The 26,978-nt window shown below is 39.3% G+C and overlaps 1 protein-coding gene across 1 annotated transcript; it reads left to right on the top strand.

The window, feature by feature from the left end:
- Positions 1-432: 432 nt before the first annotated feature.
- MKRN3 (makorin ring finger protein 3) lies at positions 433-4,766 on the top strand. Its single transcript, XM_077868728.1, is given in 2 exon segments — positions 433-2,112; positions 2,115-4,766. Coding segments are annotated over 2 exon segments (1,464 nt in total). The 5' UTR covers positions 433-710; the 3' UTR covers positions 2,177-4,766.
- The last annotated feature ends 22,212 nt before the right edge of the window (positions 4,767-26,978 follow it).

The raw sequence follows: 26,978 nt of genomic DNA, 5'->3' as shown, positions 1-26,978 counted from the left end.
CCAGCATCAGCTTGTGAGATTTTCCGGAAGAGAGACCAAAAGAAATCATGTCTTGCGAAGAAAAAGCTTTCCACAGTGACAGCCGTAACACGGGGGGGGGGGGGGGGGGGGGGTAGGAGCATGCACACAAAGCCCTATGTAGACATAAAATGGAGCGAGCAGAAAAAGGATTTATAAAGTGTATGGGTGTGACGTTCCAGAATAAACCTGGGGCAGGGGGAGGATTACGATTTTTAAAACAGACCATACAAAAAAAGCAATAGAATACAATGTGTCTGAATGAATACTGGGAGACATGAAATCAAAACCTCAAGGATCTGTAATTACGTCCTCCAGAGGAGACTGCAAGCGGGAGGGATTGCGATCCGGCAGCGGGAGTGCAGAGCAGCAGGTGCAGAGGCCTGAAGGGGCGGGGCAGCCCAGCAGCCGAGAACAAAGGAGGATGCGGAACCAGCGCATCCAGCGTACACACTGTGCAGACAACAGAGTGGATCCCGGGCTGACGTTGCTCCCACAGGAAGTGTCCGCCGCGCCTGCCCAGAGGAGGAAGTAGGAACCCACAAGCACAGGAAGAGAGCAGGGGGAGAAGGAAAAGAGATGCACACTTCGTAAGGAAGAGACCCCGGTACCAGCTCGGGCTCTCTGGGCCTCAAGCCTAAAGGAAGAGACACCGGAGCAGTTCCGGTACCATCTGGGGAGAAGAATTTGCCATGGAAGAGCCTGCAGCTCCCACTGAAGCCTCTGAGGCATCTGGGGCACCTGCGGGGGCCGAGGTGGCAGGGGAGGGTGCACCTGGGCCTTCACTCCACATGCGCCCGGTCTTCCGGCAATTTGCGGCTGCAGGCCCGGCCCCCCTCCGTGCGTCACGTCGGAGGCCTGCCCAGGCCTCTGGGGGAGGGGCGGGGCCCAGTCGCTTGCAGGGCCGGAGCAGCGGCAGCTGGACAAAGCAAGTCACCTGCAGGTATTTTCTGCATGGGCTTTGCAAGGAGGGGGAGAACTGTCGTTATTCCCATGACCTCTCGGGCCGGCTGCAGGCTGGGGAGAGCCCTGGCTCACCGCCTGGGGCCTCCGCAGACCCAAGCCCTAGCACGGCTGCGCATATTGAGACCTTGCCTCAGGAAGTGGCTGAAGCCTCCTCTGTTGCGTTCGCCTGCTCCTTGCCTGCGATTGGCTTAGCTGCTGAAGGGGGTTTCTTTGAAGCTGAGAGAGACAATGCAGGCCTTGAAGCTGCCGGAGGAGCTGGTGTGGAAGGTTGGGAGAATGCCATTGAGTTTGTTCCTGGGCAACCCTACCGGGGCCGCATGATCCCTTCTGTTCCCAGGGCTTCTGTGCAGAGCCCAGTGACTGAGAGGGAACAGATTGCAGTGGGCAGTGGGCAGCAGCTTTGCCGAGATGCGGCTATGGGGCAGTGCTTTCGTGGGGAGAGCTGTATGTATGTCCATGGAGAGATATGTGATATGTGTGGGCTTCAGGTCTTGCACCCTGTGGATGCTGCACAGAGGGCAGACCATATAAAGGCTTGCATTGAAGCACACGAGAAGGATATGGAGCTCTCGTTTGCAGTTCAGCGAAGTATGGACAAAGTGTGTGGCATCTGCATGGAGGTTGTCTATGAGAAAGCCAACCCCAGTGACTGCCGCTTTGGCATCCTCTCCAACTGCACCCACACCTACTGTCTTAGGTGTATCCGCAGGTGGAGGACTGACAAGCAGTTTGGCAACAGGATCGTCAAGTCCTGTCCACAGTGCAGGGTCACCTCCAACTTTGTGATTCCCAGTGAGTTCTGGGTGGAGGAGGAGGAAGAGAAGCAGAAACTTATTCAGCAATACAAGGAGGCAATGAGCAACAAGACTTGCAGGTATTTCGCAGGAGGCAGGGGTTTCTGCCCATTTGGAGATAACTGTTTTTACAAGCATGCAGACCCAGAGGGCCTGGGAGAGGATCCTCAGAGGCTGAGTGCTGAGGCATCCGGTGCTCACTGCGGTCAATTTTCGGAGCCTACTCAGGTGCGAGAGGGTGAGATGCCCTTTAAAAGCAGTAAAAAAGAGCTTGTCATGCTTCGGCTGGCCAATCTGTTGTTTAAGTGTTTTATTTCACTGGGAAATGATGAGATTTCTTTTCAAAGGACCAGTGGGACTTGCTTCATTATGAGCTGGAAAAAAATATTTCAGTTTGAATCTGTAGCATTATGCTGTGGCATGTGGTCTAGTGTGCTAAGGCTCTGCCATCCGCTGTTGCTTGTTTTCTGTTTATAGACACATCTATCATTCACAGGCTATTGAAACCCTTTTTATAAAGCATCCATCTGTTTTCTTCCATCCCCATTTCAAGGTTATAGTGCTTTACTGTGGTGAACTGTAACAAAAAGTCCTTAACGTTATTGTTTGATGAAATGAATATGACTGTAGTTTATGGTTTATTTTGTCATCTCTGTTTTCAACAGGATTGACTCAGTTCTAGTCTAGTGTTTACAGAATTTCCACACTCATTTTGAAGTCCCTCAAGAATAAATGTGACAGGGTGAAGGGAGAAGTCTAAACTGAACAAGGAGCTTTTTGCTACTACAGCCTTAAGAAATGGACCCTCGCAGGGCCTTTGTGGTACAGCTGCTCACCTTTGTTGTTTACATGTCTGTTCCTTCCCTCATTCCCCTTCAAGTGCACTCTTTAACATGTGGTTACCTTGTGGTTTTTGTGTTTAACTTGACCAGAACCAGGTGTGTATGTTTACATGTTTTTATCCTGTGAAGCTTGATGTGAAATTACTTATATTTGGAAGTATTTATTTAAGAATTATATATGTGCATATAAATGTGTAAAAAGTTATATGATCAAAAATATTTATAAAGGATACACCATATACTATCTGGAAGAGCTGGAAGCTGGAAGTGAAAGGCAATATGATTTGCTGTTGTGTGAGTGTGGGGTGTGTGAATAATTGTTCTGTCCTTTTCACAGGCTCAGTAAATAGTATCTAATGACAACAGATAATTAAAGTGGCTCTGGTCAATTATAGCAGACACCGATAAAGAAATTTTACAAAATAGGACATTGGTAATTCCTGTGATGGCATTAATAGCTCACTGTTCTATTATAAATACAGAAATGTGTGTTCCCGTGCAGTTTAGCACAATGTCATTATTCCTTATAATAGCACAATCAATCCTGAACTCAGATACACAGTACTTTGTATTCAATATTTCTAGATATTCAAAGAAAGGGGCTTTTGACAAAAGTTTTCAATATATACATGACAAAATTATAAAAGAAAATAGAATAATATTTAAATCAGTCAAAATATAAGAATGGAAAGATAAGTGAAATATATAAAGGAACAAAAACTAAATACATAGTAATATGGGAATTACACACTATCAGATTAAGTGAAAATGGCTTAAAAATTGAAACTCAAGGGTTATCAGACTTGATTAAAATTAAAATGAAACTGTATGCTGTTTAAAATACACACCTACAACATAAGAATACAGAACCTTAAAAGTAATAGAATGAAAAAATAAATAGCAATGCTGTGACTTTTGTAATAGACAAAGTTGATATTAAGGGTAAAAAGATTGCTGGAAAAAAAAGATTGCTGGAGATAAATAAGGTTAGTATATGAATATTAAATTATAATTTACCTGGAAAATAAAACTATTCCAATTTTGTATTCATTTAAAAACAGCATCAAAAATAAATAATAAGAAAAATATAAAATTTAAGTGGACAATTTTCATACATCTTTTCAGTAACTGAACAAGCAAAGGAGTTGAACAGCACAATTCTAACAATTTATCTAATGTAAAATGTACAAAATGTTGTATGCATCAACTGCAGAATGTTCTTCTCTTGGCTGAGGGTGAAAATATACCAGATACATAAATTCTATGAGATCCAGATTGTCCGGACTATTTAGGAAAGACACAGTACATTTACAGAGTTTGTGCCATTTACTAAGCACTCTCCAAAGGACTAATTTAATTCTCAGACCAATGTTGTGAAGTCATTGCTATAATTATTCTTATAATCCTAATGAAGTAAATAAGGTTGAGAGGTTAAATTACTTACACATACAGCTGTGACCCGTAGGTATAAATTATTTGAACCACAAAAGGAACTCACTGGTATATTTCCAGAGCACAGGCACCATGCTGCTTCTTCCCTCATCTACATGTCCAGGATCAGCTAGACCAGCTGAATATTGCTATTGGAAATGTGTGTGCAATCTTTCAGTATGGATGGTTCAGCCAGATGGGACAGAGATGGACATAAAAAAGCTCCTAGAGAATGTGGGAGCTGTGGGGCTTTGTTGGCTTACAGACTCAGTATTTCTTAGTCCCTCACCCAATATGCCTCAGCTTCCCAGATTCTTAAACTGCCTCTCTCTTCTTATATGATGCCTGATTTTATCGGTAAGTATCTCAGCCCATTTTACTGGCACCTTTGCCATATTTATTGCGTATCAATTCTTATCCAAAGAATTCACCAATCAAGAGGCTGTGGATGCCTCACTATTAACTGTCATGCAGGGTGAGTAATTCCAAACAAAAATCAAATATGCTGGTTCCCCTGAGGCCACTCCATTCATGCAGGGGAAAGAGGAATCAGATGACCAAACAACCAAAGAAAAAGGACCAGATGGGTCACTCTCAAAGACTACTGGCACCAAAGTCTCAAAAAAAATGAGCTTTGAATAGAGGCTAAGCTGCTATTAAGGGGGGATTTTTAAGCTGAGCTTGGAAAACTTTGAAAACTTTGTCTTAATATACACTACCTGGGATCCCTGGGTGGCGCAGCGGTTTGGCGCCTGCCTTTGGCCCAGGGCGCGATCCTGGAGACCCGGGATCGAATCCCACATCGGGCTCCCGGTGCATGGAGCCTGCTTCTCCCTCTGCCTATGTCTCTGCCTCTCTCTCTCTCACTGTGTGACTATCATAAATAAATAAATAAAATTAAAAAAATATATATACACTACCTAATGTTCTAAAATAGAATGTTTTTATTCAAATGGCATCTTGAAACAATCATTATAAAGTTCAGGATATACAATGGAACAAGGATTGGCAGAAGATAAAGTGGTTTTGCTGACAATGAATAATTAGAATCCTGACTCAGCTTCTTACCAGCCATGCAGACTGGAGCAAGTTACTTAAATTTCCTATACCTCAGTTTTTTTATATGAGAAATGGGTATAGCACCACCTATTTTGTGGTTGTTATGACGAAAATATGTACATTGGACAAAGAAATTGAAACATAGATTGGATTTTTAAAGTGGCATGTGTAAAAGGATTATATGTGTTTGTGACCTCAGAAGAGCTTGCACAAGAATTAATAATCCACAGACTTTTTCTCTTTGGGTATCTTTGGAACTTGTGTTAAAGTAACGGTGTTATTTTATGATTTTTTTGTAGCATGGGGGCACATTACCCTTATAGTCATAATTTTAAAAAGATCAAGTAATTTTTTTCAACAAAAGTGATTCAGTTAAAACTAAAAATGTGCTATTTTATTCCTGAAATATAGTAAGCAACAACAAAAATATGTATTATTTGTGATGGATGTCTACATAAGGAAAATAAATAAAATGTTTAAAAATGGGATTTCTGTTCCCTCATCAGCTCATTCAGAGGTCAGATAAAGGAATGTCACTGCCTTCGGCTCTGGGAAAAGTATTCCAAGGGCTTGCTCATGAAGTCAGCAGGGCCACCTCTGTTGCAGTCAGAAACAAAGGAGCTCTTGCCACACAAAAGTTTGCTCTGTGAGTGATTCAGTATGTGCTGGCCCCTCCTCCACTAGGACTCATGGACTCAGCTCAGGTGTCTATACAGAAGGTATCATTTTAATCACACAGAAATAAATGCTTATGTGAAACAAGTTTGATTGCTTATGCTTCAAATGACTAAATTTGGTGGACGTACACACTTAGAAATACGCTAATACTCCTTCCTCTCGAACACATGGAAACCACTTTGTCTCATGTACCATTAAATCCATTTACTGAATTTCAAGAACTTAAAACATTTCTAATCCATAGTAAGCACCCATATGCTTTTCTCTTTTGTAAACATCTTGAGGGTGTGGTTTTTGTTTCCACACTAGGTGGTGAACTACAACCTCAGTGCAAAATGGAGTTGGAGTGGGGATGGGGATGGGGAGTCTTGGAAAATAACCCAGCAATTGTTCAAGAAGGTAAATTAATACATGAAAAAGCTTTTTGCTCTAGAATATATAGTATATCACATTTTCAAGTGTTGTATGGACACTAACAAAATATAACTATCAGATTATAATGGAACTGTCAATTGCATGAGGAATTAGTAGTACAAGCAATATTCTCCAATGTCATTGCAAGAAAATTAGCCACTAGCAGGTGAAGCTTCTTTAAATATCTCTTTTAAAATAATTTGATCAAAGAGTGAATTCAAAATAGTTTTTCAAGACAGAATAAGATGGTAAAAAAAAATAGGCATACTATAATCTGTAAGATGGTGCTGAATCTGTGCTCAGAGTCAAATTAATTTTAAATACCAGTATAGGAAATATTAGAAAGGGAGACAGAATATGAGAGACTCCTAACTCTGGGAAACGAACTAGGGGTGGTGGAAGGGGAGCTGGGTGAGGTGTGGGGGTGACTGGGTGACGGGCACTGAGGGGGGCACTGGATGGGATGAGCACTAGGTGTTATTCTATATGTTGGCAAATTGAACAACAAAAAATAAATTTATATAAAAAAATTAAATACCAATATACATTTTTTAGAAAGACAAATCACAAATAGGTATTCAAATCTGTAAATTTTAAAGAAATTGCAGCATAGATGTTAGAAAGAATTAAGAATGATTAAAGCAAAATGTAATGGATCAGAAAATAAAAATATAAAATCTGTTTCTTAGTCCTTTAAGTGACCAACTCTTGATTTCTGCTCGGGTCATATCAGATTTGTGAGATCGGGCCCCATGTTGTGCTCTGGTTTGGGCAAGAAGCCTGCTTAAAATTATATTTTCCCTACCTGGGCTCGCCCCACCCTTCCTGTTCTCATGCTAGCTTTCGAATGAATGAATGGAAGCTGTTTCTTTGAAAAATAAACAGATAAATGTTTAACAAGAAATAAAGGAGAAAGTGCAAGTAAAATAGGAAACAAATAGGAATAAATCAAAGACAATAAATGGGAGATAGATTCTTGTTACACTGAGGCAAACACGATAATGGGGAAGAATTTAAAATGTACCTGAATATAATTTTTCAGACGTTATTCTAGAAGACAAACCAATTATGAATAAATAAGTTGTCAGGAATGTACTTAGCCCTGCATCCCAATAAAAGAGAAGAGCAGGAAAAGAAATTTGCCCCAGAAATTTACTAAAGACTTTAATACATTGTAATGCTATATAAACCATTCCAGAGAACAGAAGAAAGGGGACAATTAGATAACTTATTCAGTTACATAACTTATTCATGAAACAAATCAGTATCAAAATGTTACCAACACCGTAGAATACAAAGAAAAGTAGAGTTCAAAATCATTGTGAATATTGATGCCAAAATATTTCAGATGAAATATTAACAGGCAAAAAACACAGGAAAAGAATAAGAAATCAGGTAGGAGTAGCTTATATTCTATGGGAAAAAAAGGAAGAATATGAGACAACATTTCTCTTAATATGGTAAAAATAATAGTCATACAAGCATCTTATAACCAAAAAAACCCTAAATTCATAGTTATTATGCTTATTTAAAATAATACAGATAAAGTATAAATCTATCTATACATATATAAGGAAGGTCTGTTTTTTAAGTTTTTGGTAAAATTCCAGCTTACAGGGACACCTGGGTGGCTCAGCAGTGAATGCCTTTCTTTGGCCCAGGGCGCAGAACCTGGGGTCCTGGGATCAAGTCCCACACTGAGCTCCCTGCATGGAGTCTGCTTCTCTCTTTACCTGTGTCTCTGCCTCTCTGTCTCTCATGAATAAATAAATAAAATCTTTTTAAAAATTCCAGATTACAGTGTTATAGTAGTTTCATGTGTGCAATATAGTGATTCAACACTTCCATAAATCAGCCAGTGCTCATCACAAGCGCCTTCATTAATCTTCATCACCTACATAATCCATCTCCCCACCTACCTCCCCTCTAGTAACCATCAGGTCTCTGTAGTTAAGAATCTGTTTCTTGTTTTGCCTCTTACTTTTCTTTTTTCCTTTGTTCACTTGCTTTGTTTCTTAAATTCCACATGTGATAGTATTTGTCTTTCTCTGACTTATTTCACTTAGCATAATACTGTCTTGCTCCATCCATGTTGTTGCAAATGACAAGATTTTGTTCTTTTTTATGGCTGAATAATATTCCATTATATATTTAAAGAAAGATGCCACATCTTTCTTACCTTTTATCGTTCCATGGGCACTTGGCTGTTTCCATGGTTTGGCTACTGTAGATAATGCTGCTATAAATGTAGGTGTGCATGTATCCCTTTGAATTAGCAGTTTTGTGTTCTTTGTAATACCTAGTAATGCAATTGCAAGGTCATAGGGCAGTTCTATTTTTAAGTATTTGAGGACCCTCCATATTGTTTTCCAGAATGGCTGCACCAGTTTGCATTCTCACCCAACAGTGTAAGAGGAACACTTACTGTCTCTTGCGTTGTTAATTTTATCTATTCTGACAGGTGTGAGGTTTTATCTTACTGTGGTTTAAATTTGTATTTCTCTGATGATATTGAGCATCTTTTCACATCTGTTGGCCACCTGAATGGCTTCCTTGGAAAAATGTTTATTCATGTGTTCTGCCCATTTTTAAAATTTAATTAGTCAGTTTTTGGGTGGTGAGTTTTATAAGCTCTTTCTTTTTTAAGATTTTATTTATTTACTCATGAGACACACACACAGAAGCAGAGACATAGGCAGAGGGAGAAGCAGGCTCCCTGTCGGGACCCTGATGTGAGACTGGATCCCAGGACCCTGGAATCATGACCTGAGCCAAAAGTGGATGCTCAGCCACTGAGCCACCCAAGTGCCCTGATTTTTATAAACTCTCTATAGATTTTGGATACTAACCTTTTATCAAATATGTTATTTGCAAATATCGTCTCTCATTCCATAGATTGCCTTTTCGCTTTATTAATTGTGTCCTTCACTGAGCAGAAGGTTTATTTTAATGAAGCCCCAGTAGTTTATTTTTGCTTTTGTTTCCTTTGCATTAGGACACATATCTTGTAAGAAGCTGCAACAGCCCATGTCAAAAAGGCTACTGCCTGTGTTCTCCTCTAGGATTTTGATGGTTTTCTGTCTTACTGTTAGATCTTTTATCCAATTTTAATTTATATTTGTGTATGGTGTAAGAAATTGATCCAGTTTAATGATTCTGCATGCTGGTGTCCAGTTTTTCTAACACCATTTGTTGAAGAGACTGTCTTTATCCATTGGATATTTTTTCCTGCTTTGTCGAGATTAATTAACCATATAGTTGTGGGTTCATTTCTCAGCTTCTATTATGTTCTGTTAATCTTTGTGTCTATTTTTTGTGCTAGTACTATACTGCTTTGATCCTTTGTAATATACCTTGAAGTCTGTAATTGTGATGCCTCCAGCTTTTTCTTTTACTAAAATTTTAAAATATTTATTAGAGCACGAGTGGGTGGGGGAAAGTGTAGAAAGAGTAGAAGCAGGCTCCCCGCTGAGCAGGTAGTCTGACTCTGGGCTTGAACCCAGAACTCTCAGATGATGACCTGAGCTGAAGGCAGACATTTAACCGACTGAGCCACCCAGGCGCCTCTCCAGTTTTGTTCTTCTTTTTCAAGATATATTTGGCTTTTGGGTTTGTTTTTTTGTGTGTGTGTGATTCCATACAAATATTAGGATTGATTGTTCTAGCTTTGTGAAAAATGCTGTTTGTATTTTGTTAGGGATTGCATTACATCTATAGATTCCTTTGGCTAGTATGTCATTTTTTTAATGTACACAATCACAAAAACATAACTAAGAAAGTAAAGGAGATGAAAAAATATATTAAATAATAGACAAAATAAAAATTTAAATATTAAGGCTGATTTAAGCTTTTGAAAACAATATAAAAAAAGTCTCATCTAAATTAAGAAAATGAGGAAAAAATAGGAGATAAAAGCACTGTATGTGCAATAACACATACACAATCAAACACAGTACACTTACCCAATTGGAAGAAGTCACCACAATTGGAGATTCTATTAAAGATATATAAGAAAAAACATTAGTCAGATGCCAATTAATTGCAAAGCTTGAAAGAAATTGACAATTTTCTAGACATACATAATTAAGCATTAGCTACAAAGTACATTAAAACATAACTTGTCATTTAACATATAATCCATAAAATTCTTAATAGTATGCAGTTTAATCTAAAACAATTAGGAATTTCCACACAGTTTTCCAGAGGGGCTGCACCAGTTCACATTCCCACCAACAGTGTAAGAGGGTTCCCTTTTCTCCGTATCCTCTCCAACATTTGTGGTTTCCTGCCTTGTTAATTGAAATTTTATAAAACTTTCAAAGAACAAGTAACCTCAGTGCTATTTTACACAATCAAAAAATTAGAAAAAGGTTGGGGTTCCTGGGTGGCTCAGTCGGTTAAGCATTTGCCTTTGGGTGGATTCTGATCTCAGAGTTCTGAGATCAAGCCCCACTTTGAACTCCCTGCTCAATGGGGAGCCTGCCTCTCCCTCTCCTCTCTGCTTGTGCTCTCTCTCCCTGTTTCTCTCCCTCAGATAAAATCTTTAAAAAAAATAGAAAAAGGAAAAAGGGCCTGCTACATGGTTTTATTTTCTATTTTATTCTTTTTTCTTGCTTTAATGAGTTATAGCTAACATCTAGCATTGTGTAAGTTTAAGGTATAAAATGTAATGATTTAAGATTATGTATATTGCAAAATGATTGCACCAAGCTTAGTTAACATTCATCACCTCTCATAGTTACTTGTGTGGTGAGAACTTTTAAAACCTACTCTCTTAGCAACTTTCAAGTATACAATACACTGGGATGCCTGGGTGGCTCAGCAGTTGAGCATCCGCTTTCTGCTCAGGGCATGTTCCCAGGTCCAAGGATTGAGTCCCACATCCGGATCCCTTTGGGGAGCCTACGTCTCCCTCTAAGTCTCTGCCTTTCTGTGTATCTCATGAATAAATAAGGTATTTTTATTTTTTTTTAATTTTTATTTACTTATGAGAGAGAGAGAGAGAGAGAGACAGGCAGAGGGAGAAGCAGGCTCCATGCACCGGGAGCCCGATGTGGGATTCGATCCGGGATCTCCAGGATCGCGCCCTGGGCCAAAGGCAGGCGCCAAACCACTGCGCCACCCAGGGATCCCAAATAAGGTATTTTTAAAAAAGTGTACAATACACTATCATTAACTATAGCCACCATGCTGGGTTATTTGTCTTTTTAAGAGTCTATGTATGAATTAGATCATATAGTGTTTGTCTCTCTTTGTCTAATTTATTTCACTCATCATAATGCCTCAGGGATCATCCTTGTTGTTTCAAATGGCAGGGTTTACATTTGTTTTATGGCAGAATAATATTCCATTGTATGACACGTAATTTATACCAAAGAATAATCAAGGTAGTACATACACATACACACGTGATCAAGTATATGAAAAATGCAAAAAATAAATACTATTTAAAATTGAATAAAGATATTTCAGTATTTTTATCATCTTAATAAGTTAAAGGGGGCACCTGGTGGCTCAGCGATTGACCATCTCCCTTTGGCTCAGGTCATGACCCCAGGGTACTGGGATCTAGTGCCTCATAGGGCTCCTCGAAGGGAGCCTGCTTCTCTCTCTGCCTATGTCTCTGCCTCTCTCTCTGTGTCTCTCATGAATAAATAAATACAATCTTAAAAAAATTAGTCAAAGGAAAGTAGTCATATAATCATCTATAATCAGGCAAAAACAGGTAGATCCCTTCTCTTCATGTCTGGTTAATATTATAGTTGATTCTTGAAGAACACAGGGTTAGGGGTGCCATACCCTCTACCTTCCATGTAACTTTTGACTCCTAAATAACTACTAAATAACCTGTTGACCAGAAGCCTCACCAATAACATGAAGAGTCAGTTAACACATACTTGATATATGTATTATTATATACTATATCCTTAGAATAAAGTAACCTAGAAAAAGATGTTATTAAAGAAATCATAAGGAAGAGAAAATACATTTATAATACTATACTATATTTTTAAAAAATCCACATCTAGGTGGATCTGCACAGTTCAAACCTGTCTTTTTCAATGGTTAGCTGTATTTTGATGTAACTGCATAAAAATTAAAGATACATAAACTTCAAAATAAAATGTAAATTTATTTCTCTGAGCAGATGATATATGTACAAACTACAATATGATAGTTTGAAAATCCAAAACTGTCCAGAAAATTTCAAAAGATGAAAATCAGTAAGGTACTTAGAAAAAATATATAGTAAGTTTCATGTATAAAACAATAACCATATAGAAAATCTAATAAAGATGCTTTTTTATGGAAACTATTTTTAAGTAGATAGGAATAAACTTAAGTCTGAAAAGGCTGAAAAAAAAGAAAAAGGAAAGCTAATTAAATACATAAAGTATTCTGAAAGAGTACTTGAAAAAATGAAGATGTATGCCATAGAATTAGTTAGGGAACAAACATCACTGTGTCAACAATTAAATTTAATTTAAGAACTTCACAAAATCATAATTACTGCTTTGGATCAAATTTTTTGTGTCCCTCCAAATTCATATATTGGAGCCCTAATCTCTTATGTGATGGTATTTAGAATTGGGGCTTTTCTGAGGTAATTTGGTCATGAGGTTGAAGCCCTCATAAGTGGCATTAGTGTCCTCATAAGAAGAGATGAGAGAGATAATCTGTCTGTCTCTACAGTGTGAGGGTATAGCTAGAAGATAGCCATCTGCAAACCAGATAGAGAGCTCTCACCAAAAACCCAACCAACCAACCATACTGATCTTGGACTTTGAGCCTCTAGAACTGTGAGCAATACATGTTTGTTAATTAATCCACCCAGTCTATGATATTCTGCTAGAGTAGCCTGAAGTAAGACGGAAGTTGGTACAAAAAAAAATGGGATGATGCTGTGACAAATACCTAAAATAACTACAAATATGAAAGTGGTTTGGAACTGGGAATAGGTAGAGGCTGGAAGAATGTTGAGGTACATGCTAGAAAAAAGTTATATTGCTGTGAAGAGACTTTTGAGAGTAACTGGTGAAACCAGAAAGGAAGGAGGAGAGTTGCAGGGAAAGCTTATATGTTCTTAGATAATGCATAAAAACCACATACAGAATGTTGGTAGAAATAAGGATGGCAATAGCCATTTGTAAGATTTCAGGTGGAAATAAGGGATATGTCTTTGGACATTGGAGAAAGTGTGATTTGTGTTATAAGGTGGCAAATAAATGACTGAATTGTGTTTATGTAGTAGTATTTTGTGGAAAATAGCACTTGTTAAGTGACAAAGTGAATATTTAACAGGAAATTTGGAAGCAAAGTGTTGAAAGGGCATCTTGGCTCCTAATTACATATAGCAAAATGTGAGAAGAGAGAAGTGGATTGAACACAGAATTGTTAAGCAAAAAGGAACCAGCAAATAAAGATTTGGAAAATTCTCAGCCTGTCCATATTAGAAAAATAAGGAAGTGTGTTCAGAAGAGAAAACTAAAGGTATGGCAGTCCAACTACTTGATAACAAGATTAGTATGAGAGTGAACCATGAACCTAATCAGCTGTCCCAACAGAAACACTTGCCAATATGAGCTTAAGGAAACAGAGAAGACAGGATGGAGGAAGGCTGTTAGATTTTTGGATTTTGGGGATCCCTGGGTGGCTCAGGGGTTTAGTGCCTGCCTTCAGCCCAGGGTGTGATCCTGGGGTCCTGGGATCGAGTCCCATGTCGGGCTACCTGCATGGAGCCTGCTTTTCCCTCTGCCTCTCTCTCTCTCTCTCTCTCTCTCTCTTTCTTTCTCTCTCTCTGTCTCTCTCTCTCGTAAATAAATAAATAAAATCTTAAACAAAGAAGATTTTTGAATTTTACAAGGCAAAGCTATAGGAGCTATTTGCCTCTCAACATGCTCTATTCTTCAAGACAAAGGTAGAATTACCCCAAAGGTCTTTCAGAAATCATCAGGGCTGCCTTCTCAGTTTCAAGAGAAGGTGCCATCACCTTAGTTTTAACAGGTCATATAGCCTCTGCTTCTGGGGCTGGGGCTGCCCAGAACCTTGGGGACATGACCCCTGCTTGTCAGAGCCTTGAGGGTATGACCCTCACAGAGCTGCAGGGAGAGGACCACTGTCCCAGTGGGACCAGAAAACAGACCATAGAGCCAAAGAGGATTATTATTAAACCCTAAGATACAGAGTTTGCCTTGTTCAGTTTTCAACTTGCTTGGGATCTGTCACCCCTTCCTTCTTTCCTATTTCTTCCTTTTGGAATAGGAATGTCTATCCTATGACTGGCCCACGATTGTATTTTGGAAGCACATAACCTGTTTGGTTTTACAAGTTCACAGTTGGGGGATCCCTGGGTGGCGCAGCGGTTTGGCGCCTGCCTTTGGCCCAGGGCGCGATCCTGGAGACCCGGGATCGAATCCCACATCGGGCTCCCGGTGCTTGGAGCCTGCTTCTCTCTCTGCCTCTCTCTCTCTCTCCGTGTGACTATCATAAATAAATTTTAAAAAAATTAAAAAAATATATATATATATATTTAAAAAAAAAAGCAAGTTCACAGTTGGAGAGTAATTTTGCCTCAGAATGAATAGTACCTTGAGTTTCACCCATATCAGACTTAGATGAAATTTTGGACTCTAGACCTTAGAGTTGATGATGGAATGAGTTAATATTTTGGGGCCTGTTGGATAGAATGGATTTGGTTTGCATGTGAGACTTTTGGCTGGGGATGGAATGTTCTATTTGACTGAATGTTTGTATTTCCTCAAAATTCATGTATTGAGGACCTAATTCCCAATGTGGTGGTATTTGCAAGTGGGACCACTGGGAGGTAATTTGGTTATGGGAGTATGAGGACACAGCTAGAATGTGTCCATCTGCAAAGAAAGAGGGCCCTCCCAAATAACCCTACCATTCTGGCACTGCCAGCCTCCAAAACAGTGAAGAACAAATGTTTGCTGTTTAAACTACCCTATCAGGATCCCTGGGTGGCGCAGCGGTTTGGCGCCTGCTGTTGGCCCAGGGCGCGATCCTGGAGACCCGGCATCGAGTCCCGCGTCGGGCTCCCGGTGCATGGAGCCTGCTTCTCCCTCTGTCTGTGTCTCTGCCTCTCTCTCTCTCTCTCTGTGACTGTCATAAGTAAATAAATAAAAAATTTAAAAAAAAATAAACTACCCTATCTATAATATTCTGTTATAGTATCCCAGAGTAAGACAAGTAAAAATAGTTTATATATAGGTGAAGTAAGTAAATAAATAAGTAAATAAAACCATTGTGAAAAGTTATATGAAGAAATGCCAGTAGCACTTAAACGTTTTAGAAATGAAAAATAGCCAGTCTTGAACCCTACCAGATCTTATATCATATGCTAGTAGTGTGAAGAGTGCGATATTAGCACTTGAATTGAGAGATGAAAAATGTATATAAAAAAGTTCAGGGATCCCTGGGTGGCGCAGCGGTTTGGCGCCTGCCTTTGGCCCAGGGCGCGATCCTGGAGACCCGGGATCGAATCCCATGCCAGGCTCCCGGTGCATGGAGCCTGCTTCTCCCTCTGCCTGTGTCTCTGCCTCTCTCTCTCTCTGTGACTATCATAAATAAATAAAAATTTAAAAAAAAGAAGAGTTTAAAATAAATAAATAAATAAATAAAAAGTAAATGAGCAAACAAAAACAACAAGGAAATCTGCATGACCTAACCTGGAAACATGTAGTGGTAAGTAGGAAATGTGCAGAAGATTATAGAATTATGTCACTTGCCTATAAAGTCAGTAATAATTGCATGTATTGTCTTTGCACATATATATAACATATACATATATATTATATAAATAATAGAGTATTATATTTGCTTTGAAGTTTTGCTTATGTGTGAATAAAAGTCTCCTGATAAATCATTTATATGTGAAAGAATGCATGTTTTTAAAAATATATACACATACAAATATATGTATACAAATATACAGTTGACACTTAAACAATGCAGGAGTTAAGGGCACCAACCCCCACACAGTTGAGAATCCATGTATAAATTTTGACCCCCTAAAAACTTAACTACTTATAGCCTACTGTTGCCTAGAAGCCTTACTGTAACATACACAATTAACCCACATATTTTGTATGTTATGTGCATTATATACTGTATTCTTACAATAATATCTAACTTTTATTTTTTTCAGTATTTCTAGGCTACATTATTCATCTGTAAGCTTTTTTAAGTTGACACAAATCTCCAAAAACTTTTCCAATATATGTATTGACAAAAATCTGTATATAATTAGAACTGTGCAGTTCACAGCCATGTTGTTCAAGGGTTAAATATACATGCACACGCATATACGTATTTTTGTGTAAAATACATATAATTAAATATACACACAGGAGAATATGTGCAGATATCTCTTGCTTTTTGAAGGTTTGTATTATAGCACTTGCTTTTACAAAAGATCTACATTAGTACTGTTTTCACTAACTAAAATAATCCAAAGAGAATTTTCACTTTTACAAAAGCAAAAATCAGAAAGTCTTCAGCGTTTGTTTTGCAGGGAGCCATTATAGGGGCAGAGCACATACGCAACAGAAGGAGTAGCCCCACCAAGCTCCTTTCAAGGGAACTACATTCAGCAGCAAGGCACCATAGCTCTGAATTGTGTCTGTGAACATCTGCACTTGATCTTTATTTATTTTGTGCATCCATTAGCAAGATGTGTCTTATGATCAGAAAAGCCTAAGAGGGTGGGCTGGAAATATTAAAAATCATTTCCATATAAAAGAATGGCAATTGCTTTTTAATGCCATTTTGGTTAAGAAATTTATATAGGAACATTCTACTTTTGGATAGTAGGGGAAACCTGTATACATATATATGTATATATGTGTGTAAAATAAATACAGCTTGAAAATTAAATTTTAAGGATGAGTACATTTGGTTTTTTTTTTTTATGAGGGTGGGTTGTGTGAAGAAAACATGCGAAGATATGATTAATTAAGACTCCAGTGAGAAAAATTGTTTAAATGGTTTCAGCCAAACAGCACATTTTCATTCTAAGGACCCAGCAATGACTCACTGCTGGTTATCACTATGGCAACAAAGCTGACTCTCAGGGCTTCCAGAGACCTAGACTAGGTTTACTGATAAGGCTTGGTACTGTCTGCTATTGATATGTAATAATTCAATCAGTAACTCAGATGCATATGTCTTTACATTGAACATTCTGTATTCTCCTGATCCTCTTTGAGTAAGGTGTTTTTTGAAAAATTATTGTGATGGTAACTATACAGTAGTAAAAGGAGAATAAATAATAAATTCTTAAGAATATAAGAATGAAGAAAAAGTGGACATATCACAAATAAAAAAGTAACCAGTAATACTGGAAATCAAATGCAGTGGTGCAAAAGGAAGATTTACTAAATTTATATCAGACAAAGTAAATTCTTTTTAAAGATTTGTATTTATTCATTTGATAGAAAGGGAGAGAGAGCATAAGCAGCAGGGAGCAGCAGGCAGAGGGAGAAAGACAAGCAGGTTCCCTGCTGAGCAGGGGGCCCAATTCAGGCTCGATCCCAGGACCCTGGGACATGACCTGAGCCGAGGGCAGATGCTTAACCAACTAAGCCACCCAGGTGCCCCAGACAAAGTTAATTTTTTCAGAGTTAATTTTTAGGAAAAGATGATAGCAGAGAAAATTTCAATGCACCAGGAAGAGCAATTTAAGAGCAATTTAGATTTGTGGTCATGTGATTATATAGCCTCAGAAAATACAAAGATAAAATGATAGAACTGGTAGGGGATACCCAGAAATCCACAAGGTAGTAGATATTTATCTTTAAAGATTTATTTACTGGGGCACCTGAGTGGCTCAGTGGTTGAGTGTTTGCCTTTGGCTCAGGTTGTGATCCTGGGGTCCTGGGATCGAGGCTTCCTATGGCATCAGGCTCCCTGCAGGGAGTCTACTTCTCCTTCTGCCTACTTCTCCTTCTTCCTTCTGTCTCTGCTTCTCTCTGTGTTTCTCTTGTGAATGAATAAATACAATCTTTTTTAAAAAAAAGATTTATTTAGGGATCCCTGGGTGGCGCAGCAGTTTGGCGCCTGCCTTTGGCCCAGGGCGCGATCCTGGAGACCCGGGATCGAATCCCACATCAGGCTCCCGGTGCATGGAGCCTGCTTCTCCCTCTGCCTGTGTCTCTGCCTCTCTCTCTCTCTCTCTGTGACTATCATAAATAAATGAAAATTAAAAAAAAATCTTAAAAAAAAAAAGATTTATTTAGGGATGCCTGGGTGGCTCAGTGGTTGAGCATCTGCCTTTGGCTCAGGGCATGAACCTGGATTCCCAGATCGAGTCCCACCTTGGGTGGGCTCCTTGCATGGAGCCTGCTTCTCCTTCCTCTGCCTGTGTCTCTGCCTCTCTGTGTCTCTCATGAATAAATAAAATCTTTTTAAAAATATAAATAAATAAATAAACAAACAAATAAATAATAAATATTTAATTTATTTTAGAGAGAGTGGAAGGGGAGGGAGGGGGTGGGGCTGAGGGAGAGGGAAAGAGAAACCCAAGCCAGCTCCAAGCTGAGTGTGGAGGCAAAGAGGGGCTCAATTTCAGGACTCTCTGAAATCATGACCTGAGCTGAAACCAAGAGTTGACCCTTGATTCACCACCCAGAGGCATTTGTAGTAGATATTTTTAATAACATGTTCAGTAACCTATTTAAAATGCAAAAATGGACTATTTGAATAATGCTATTTGAATAACTAATTTGAATAATATAGTGACCATTATGGAATTAATTGTGTTTAGAATCTTATACTCATCAAATGGAAAAAAATTCACTGTTTATAGTACAAATAAAAAAGGAATTTGGGCTGGAAGCCCTAATACAGAAGCCTTAGTTTTTCTGATAAAAAAGAGATACCTTCAAATAAGATTACCATATGATAGACAATGTACAAATAAATCTATATGGATGATCTCATTCTCACAACATTCAGAGAAGTGTACTATTCAGATTAGATAATGAAGGAGGGAGAAGTTATGTACTTTGTCCACAGACAGGCCCACATACAGAAAGTTGTGAAAGAATTTGAAACTGTATTGTCTGATTCCAGAACTCTTGAGTTGACTGCCTCCTCCCATTCTTCCAACCCTTTTGATCTGAAGTAAGTGTATGTGTGGTCTGGGAATGGGTGTCCTAAACAAACAATATACATGGGAAAAATCATATATCTCTTCATTGTAGAGGAACCAGCCCCAAAGTTAAGGACTGAGCATTGCTAAGCTACTGGGCATAAAAGACTGCAGGATGGGACACCTGGGTGGCTCAACAGTTGAGCTTCTGCCTTTGGCTCAGAGTGTGAGTCCGGGCCCGGGATCAATTCTGCATAGGCTCTCTGAGGGGAGCCTACTTCTCCCTCTATGTTTCTGTCTCTCTCTTTGTGTCTCTTATGGATAAATAAATAAAATAAATAAAATAAAGAAAGAAAGAAAGAAAAAAAAAGACTGCAGAATGCTCTGGATACCATCTTTTCATCTTATCTGTCTCTGGACAAGGGGCCAATTGTTCCATTGCCTGGACTCTGCCTCGTTAATTACATTTGTGCAACAGCACTCTTCTTGCTGTTTCTTTGTTTTCTGGAGCAATAGTTCAGCCTCTTTAACTGTGGTTTTTCTTATTTTTTCCAACATTGTCTCTTCTAAAATGATATTACCCAAATGGTCAAACAAAAGGTGTTAGTTTGGGTCATCTGAGAAGCACACATCAAAACAGAGTAAATATGCATATATTTTACTTGGGAAAACTTCTATAAGAAAAAAAAAAGATAAGGAGACATCTAGGAAGACTGGGATATACTTCAGACCAAGTATGATTGTAAAGAACAGAGAGAAAATATGATGGAAGCATTCTAGAGTGCTACAAAGTCTAGCGGAGACTCAGGAGGACATCCATAAGTACGTAAGCCACAGTCCTTTGTCATCGCAGTCATGTATCTCTCAAAAGTAGACCTAGCCACATTCAGTCATTAGCTGTGAGCAGCCCATGGGATGTATGACATTGATATAAATGCAACAATGGATTTGAAAGAGGAGTAGTTAGCGCCCTTGGTCAATTAAACTCATTATAGTTGGAAATACTTCAGGTGCATTCTTATGACTGGTCAAATGAAGTAGAAGGCTAAAATGTTTCACCTGTGCTGTGATGCATGGTGACAAGAATGTATGAGATCTTAATCATGACCCAGCCTTTGATACACTCAGATTCTTTTTTTTTAAGATTTATTTATTTATTTATTTATTTATTTATTTATTTATTTATTTATGATAGAGAGAGAGAGAGAGACAGAGACAGAGACACAGAAGGAGGGAGAAGCAGGCTCCATGCTGGCAGCCCAAAGTGGGACTCCAGGATCGTGCCCTGGGCCAAAGGCAGGCGCCAAACCACTGAGCCACCCAGGGATCCCCAGATTCTTTTTTTTAAAGATTGCATTTACTTATTCATGAGAGACACACAGAGAGGCAGAGACATAGAGCAGACTCTCTGTGACGAGCCTGATGCAGGACTCAATCCCAGGAACCCGGGATCATGCCCAGAGCTGAAGGTAGATGCTCAAACACTGAGCCACCCAGATGTCCCAATACAATCAGATTCTTAATAGAGTTTCTTTCTTAGGGCTTTAATTAGCCAACCAACTAGAGAATGAGGCCAATGTCATGTTCTCTGAGACTCTGTAATAATAAAAGCAGACGTTCCAAAAAAATAAGGGCAGTGTAGTAGGCTAGGACAGCTAGGGCAGATCTAAAGAGGAGGTGCCATATTTTGTTTTACATATATGTAATGAGAGAGAGAGAGAGAACCGCAGGAGCCATGTGTGTTTAACTTATTGGCTGACAGATTTTCCAACCCGCGCCTCCTTAGGACACTGTCCAGGCTCAGGCTCTGGGAGTTGCCAGACCCTGTGCTAGCACTGCAGCCTGGTTGTGATTGGTCTCTCTTGGTGACCGTGATAGGGTATTTCCTGCAGAGGGTCCATTCCCCCCTGCAAATGGGACTAGAGCCAGGGAAAGGGCAGGCACATGCCAAGTCAGAATGAACCCAACTTCTCAGAAGCTCCTTCCTCTACCCAATACCTCCCCCATGGATGGTAGTGACAACTTCCTGCAGACACATTTCAAACCTGTAATTTTTATACGAAAGGAAAATAAACACCAATGAAAGCTGAAATATATATATATATTATATATATGCCATTTATCCAGACTGTCACAATAAGAGACAGAAGACACTAAACTGTGCTTAGAGAAAGTAGAGTCATTTTGGGGCCAGATACATGAAGGACTGGAAGCTAACTCCATCTATTTGTCTTACTAGTGTGGCCAAGTTACCTGAGTGTCCTCTGGTTCAGTTTACTCACCTGAGAGAAAAAAGGGAATAACACCAATTTTGGAGTGGGGACCTATGATGAGCATGCTGCTCATATTCAAGGATCTTGCTCCACTAATATTTTTGAGGTAAACTCTATGGAACTTATTATTCCTCTATAAATAATGAATTGAGCAAGAAGCATATTAACCCAATATCCCCCAAATTTTAACAGTGAAGGGATTATTATATAATGCATTTGGGCTAAGATCATAAATTTTGAAACTGATAAATTGCACATTTTATAAAACGACTTTTCACTTTCTGAAAAATAGCAAAAATCCACATAATCTGGGAGCACATAAACAAATAAGAAAACAGCAAAATTAAGAAATGGCAAAGTAATATTTTTGGCAAAAATAGACAACTAAGAAAACATACTGTATGAATTTATTTTTAAAAAAGTTAAAGAAAAGGCAAAGCCAATTTATTGAGATAGAAATTAGAAAGTTGGTTACCTATTGGATTAGGTTAATCAGAAGGAACCATGAGAAAATATGCTTAAATGATGGAAATGTTTTTTATCTTCATGGTTATTGATTACATAGGTCCAATTACACTGGAGTTGGTGCTAATGGCTCACAAGAGCCACTTATGCATATCTCTTCCCAACTCTACCTTCAGTAATGTATCTGTGGCTTGAAATGAAACATGGTGAGAATATTTACACCACAGATGTTGACATAACAGTACAAATCAGTGGAGTTTTTTTCTAGAAAGTTTGTTTACCAGGACACTACTGTACAGATCCATACATTTGTCAAGTCATCAAATTTATACACACACATACATATATATTTAAATTTTTATTTATCTAGTCATGAGAGACAGAGAGGCAGAGACATAGGCAGAGGGAAAAGCAGGCTCCCTGCAGGGAGCCTGATGCAGGACTCAATTCCAGGACCCTGGGGTCACAACCGGAGCTGAAGGGAGATGCTTAACCACTAGTGCCCCTCAAATTTATATTGTCTTAAAATATGGGCAATTCATTTTTTATAAATTTTAACTTAAAAAATAATAATGGAATGTTTTTTTCCACTTAAAGGACAGTCTTTTTTTGACCTATTAGACATAAGGGCCCAAGTCATGGTCAGTCCAGGGATTCCCTCTAAATTCCCAAAAGCGGGAGCCTCTACCAACAGGGCATTGCCAGTAAACAATTGAAGGTGTTCAAACCCATTTGGATATAACTATTGAGACCATTTAACTGAAACTGCTTCTTCAGTTGGTGCCCGCCCCACCTTGCTTTTTCTTTCCCCATTATAGGTATGGATGCATTAACATAATGCTATGTCACTTGAACAAGCCTAAGTTCTTGGCCTTCCTGCTGCATAGATAGATGCCAATGACTCTTCCTCCTCAGTCAAGATAATAAATACTCCCCAGTATCCACCTAAATAGGGCACTGAATGCCAAGACCCTCTCATTAACAATATGCTTGAGGCAGGAATCATTAAACCCACAGTCTCCCCTTTCAATAGCCCTATTTGGCCAGTACTTAAGCCAGCCACTAATTCATGGAATTCACCATTGGCTACTAACACCTCAGTACTCCCATTCCCATGATTAAGGCTTCAATTCCTAATATTACAGAATTGATTGAAGACCTACAATGGGCCCAAGGAGTGTCCTTAGTGGTTATTTGCCTAGCTAATATGTTTTTTCATGTTCCCATTGTGGAGAAATCTCAGGCCTCACATGCTTTAATTTTTGTTTGAAGCAGCTCAGTATACATTTATGCATCCCCCAATGGGATAAACAGCTCTGAATTTCACGTAACCTCTGACATCAGAATTTAAATAATTTACAGTTGGAAAAGTACCATTTGGGGCACTATACTGATGACATTATGCTGAGGGATCCCTCAGGGAAAGCAGCAAGACCAGATTTGCACTGCCTCACAGACCACCCACATCAACATGGCTTGGAAATTATCTGTCACCAGACCCAAGGCACAACCTCATCTGTCAAGATTATAGGTGTTATATGATCCTCAAAGGGCCAATAAATTCCCCCCAGTCATCAAAACTCAAAAATCAATTACTCACTATTAAATCACCTACAACATTCAGATAGGGACAACATATAGTATGTCTTTTCATGCTCTGGAGGCAACAGATCTCTTGTCTCTCATCTCTCATTAATTCATTGCCTTATATACATAAGCCCATGGAAATCTGTTACCTTCCATTGGGGTGAAGCCCAACAGTATACTTTATAAGCTACCTAGCAGGCAGTCCAATACGTCCTACCTTCAGTCCTACCTGATTCCACGTTCCAAATCAAGTCCTTCATCATATCTGGCACAGTCACTAATGTCTAGTGACTCTGACCAGGGGACCCACTTTTCCTCTCAGAAGACTCAATAGTGGGCTCTCCAACTTAATATTCTTTGGAATTTTCATCTAGGCTACTGCCCCCAGACAGCTCGCCTCATAGAGTATCATAATGGCATCCTAAAACAGACTATTTTAAAATTACTTCTGGTCACTGAAATGAATCAAACTCTCTCAGGTCTTCATTTGATTAGCTCTCACCCCAGGACCTTCAACCTCACATACCATTTATTATGGATCTTCCAATATTCCACTTTTGGTCATCTCTGGCAAGACTCAAGCTTTTATCCTCCAAGATGATGCCTTTTTTATTTTATCATCTGACTCCACTTCCCCCTTCTCCTCTGATATTCCAATCATCTCATCTTCTGCTTCATCCTGATAACCTAACGAGAGCAGATGGTCCAATAAGATCCACTCAATATTGGATAATCCCAGCCCAAAAGCCCACTGAGATTTCCTTGGAAATATTGAAAATGGTGAGGACTCTTCACAAAGAGCCTCCATCAGACTGGCAATTTTCCCTAAATATTGTAGCTACATGTGCTAGATAATGAAACTAAATTCCCCTACGGGTTCACAGAAAGTGGAAGCCACCACCCTGAGACCAACCAGTGGCACTGTTTAGGTGTGTAAAGAGGGAAAGAAACTCTTCACTTTGTGGACCTGAGCCATTTTTGGAGATGAGTGTGCAAGAAAGCTACAGGTCCTGGCCTCACCCCACACTGGATGAAGTAATCCATGACTTTCTCCATGAGAATGACTACAGTCACCTTTAATCAAATACAAAATGCTGGAATATTACTCAGCCATTAGAAATGACAAATACCCACCATTTGCTTCAACATGGATGGAACTGGAGGGTATTATGCTGAGTGAAATAAGTCAATCGGAGAAGGACAAACATTATATGGTCTCATTTATTTGGGGAATATAAATAATAGTGAAAGGGAATAGAAGGGAAGGGAGAAGAAATGGGTAGGAAATATCAGAAAGGGATACAGAACATAAAGACTCCTAACTCTGGGAAACGAACTAGGGGTGGTGGAAGGGGAGGAGGATGGCGGATGGGGGTGAATGGGTGACGGGCACTGAGGGGGGCACTTGACGGGATGAGCATGGGTGTTATTCTGTATGTTGGCAAATTGAACACCAATAAAAAATAAAGTTATTATTAAAAAAATACAAAATGCTCAGTCAGAATGAATCCAATCCAAAATCACCTAATGTCCATGCTCTGTGTGACTATGGTTAGTCTTACTACTTTGCATGGCCTGGATGATAGGGTTGCTGATAATCCCCTCAAGCCTAGTCATCACACAGATATTATGTTGGAACAATATGATTCCAGCTCATAATTGTACCACTGGGTAGTAAAGTGGGGAATGTTGGAGAGCCCTCTTGGCAAGGCTAAGGCCAGCATGCCACTGATTATGGGGGCAGATGGATTGAATTCCTTTTCAGGCAATAAGCTTCCCTGTAGGAATGTATAAATGACACTTAGCTGTTCTTTCTGTACATCAAATATTGCTACAAGCTAACTGGCTCTATGTCCATACAAAAATCCATCTGGTTACAGTGACTATAACCCCCCATGATTTGTCCATTACCCTCAATGCTTGGTTCCAGGAATTCACAAAATAGCATCTACAGATCTCTCTTAGTTTGGGATATAAATGTGTCCAGAATCTTTATATGTCCTGGATGAGCTCCTTGGGAAATGAAAGAGAAGCTACTGATTGCATGGCTGAACATGCTCTTGATAACCTCAGGGAGCACTTCACTTTTTTTTTTCCAATAGCAGTAGACACCAGACATGCAGCTCATTCTTCAGGGAAGCCTCCAAATTATATCATGCCACTCCACCTCGAAGCCATGACCAATACACCAACTGGATATCCACATGGATCTTTCTCTCCTGGGTAGCTACCACTACAGAGGACCTTACCCTTGAGTGCGATGGTCTTGTCACTGAGAGAACATCATCTCACATGACAGGGCCTCTGACGAAGAGTTAACTATTGGAATTCATATGCTTCCTATAGCAGAGTGACACCTTGGGGACACATCACCACATTGAAGACCTTATCACTTACCCAGATGGTCCCACTTAGTTTACAGTGACCTCAGAGAAATGACACAATGGGGACTAAGTCTTTCCCAAAATAGTGGACTGAATGAACTGCCCTGTTAGAATCAGGGAATGTCCCACTAGAGTATTATTTTGCCATGTTTTTCTGGCACTGGTCTGTTGACTCTATCCTATAATAAGAAGATATATTCAGAATGTTAGACTATTAGTAGATTTTGTGTTGACCCCAGGGTAGCACTGTATCTTATTTCCCATGTGGCAGCTCAGAACCAGACAGCTTCCCAGTCTACAAATACTACCCATTAAGACTGTTTTGCCCTTACCTGTTCCCCTTGACTTTTCACTTCCATTTGCTTAAGTGACAATCCCCAACCAGGCTACTGCAAGTCCTCACCAGGATCATTCCTAACATTATCATGGTTATCCCCAACATATCATTTTTCATATACCTTCCACCAGTAACACCAGCAAGACTCTTCATAAACACAAATTAAAATTTTATTCAATGGGTTGGGAAGGCTACCCACACATTGGGAATCAAAAATTATGGGACTTGTTATTTGGCCCCAGTTGCCTGCACCTCCCCTTAAATGCTTCCTCAGCTATATTCCATTTCAGTCAACTCCAATTAACAACATCATGTCCCTTAGTTTCCCTTCAGTTAGATGCCTCACCCATTTTCTATCTCAATTATTCCTCAAGGAGTCCTGTTGGAGTAGTTTTTCAAGGCCACTTTGGTGATTCAGTGCCCAGGCACAAACAACTATTGGCCTTCAGATCACTTTAACCACACTAATGGGACTCTTATAGTAGAAAGAGTCAATGAACAGGTATGAATTCCCCAGTTCTTTCTTTTTTTTTCTTTAAAAAAAAAGGTTTTATTTTATTTATTTGACAAAGAGGGAGAGAATGAGAGGGAGGGAGATAGAGAGAGAAAGAGAGAGAGC

The sequence above is a fragment of the Canis aureus genome, chromosome 2 (assembly GCF_053574225.1).
Source record: "Canis aureus isolate CA01 chromosome 2, VMU_Caureus_v.1.0, whole genome shotgun sequence".
In the NCBI taxonomy this organism is placed as follows: domain Eukaryota; kingdom Metazoa; phylum Chordata; class Mammalia; order Carnivora; family Canidae; genus Canis; species Canis aureus.
Note: the sequence above shows the minus strand (reverse complement) of the source record. Positions and strands in the feature narration are given on the sequence as shown.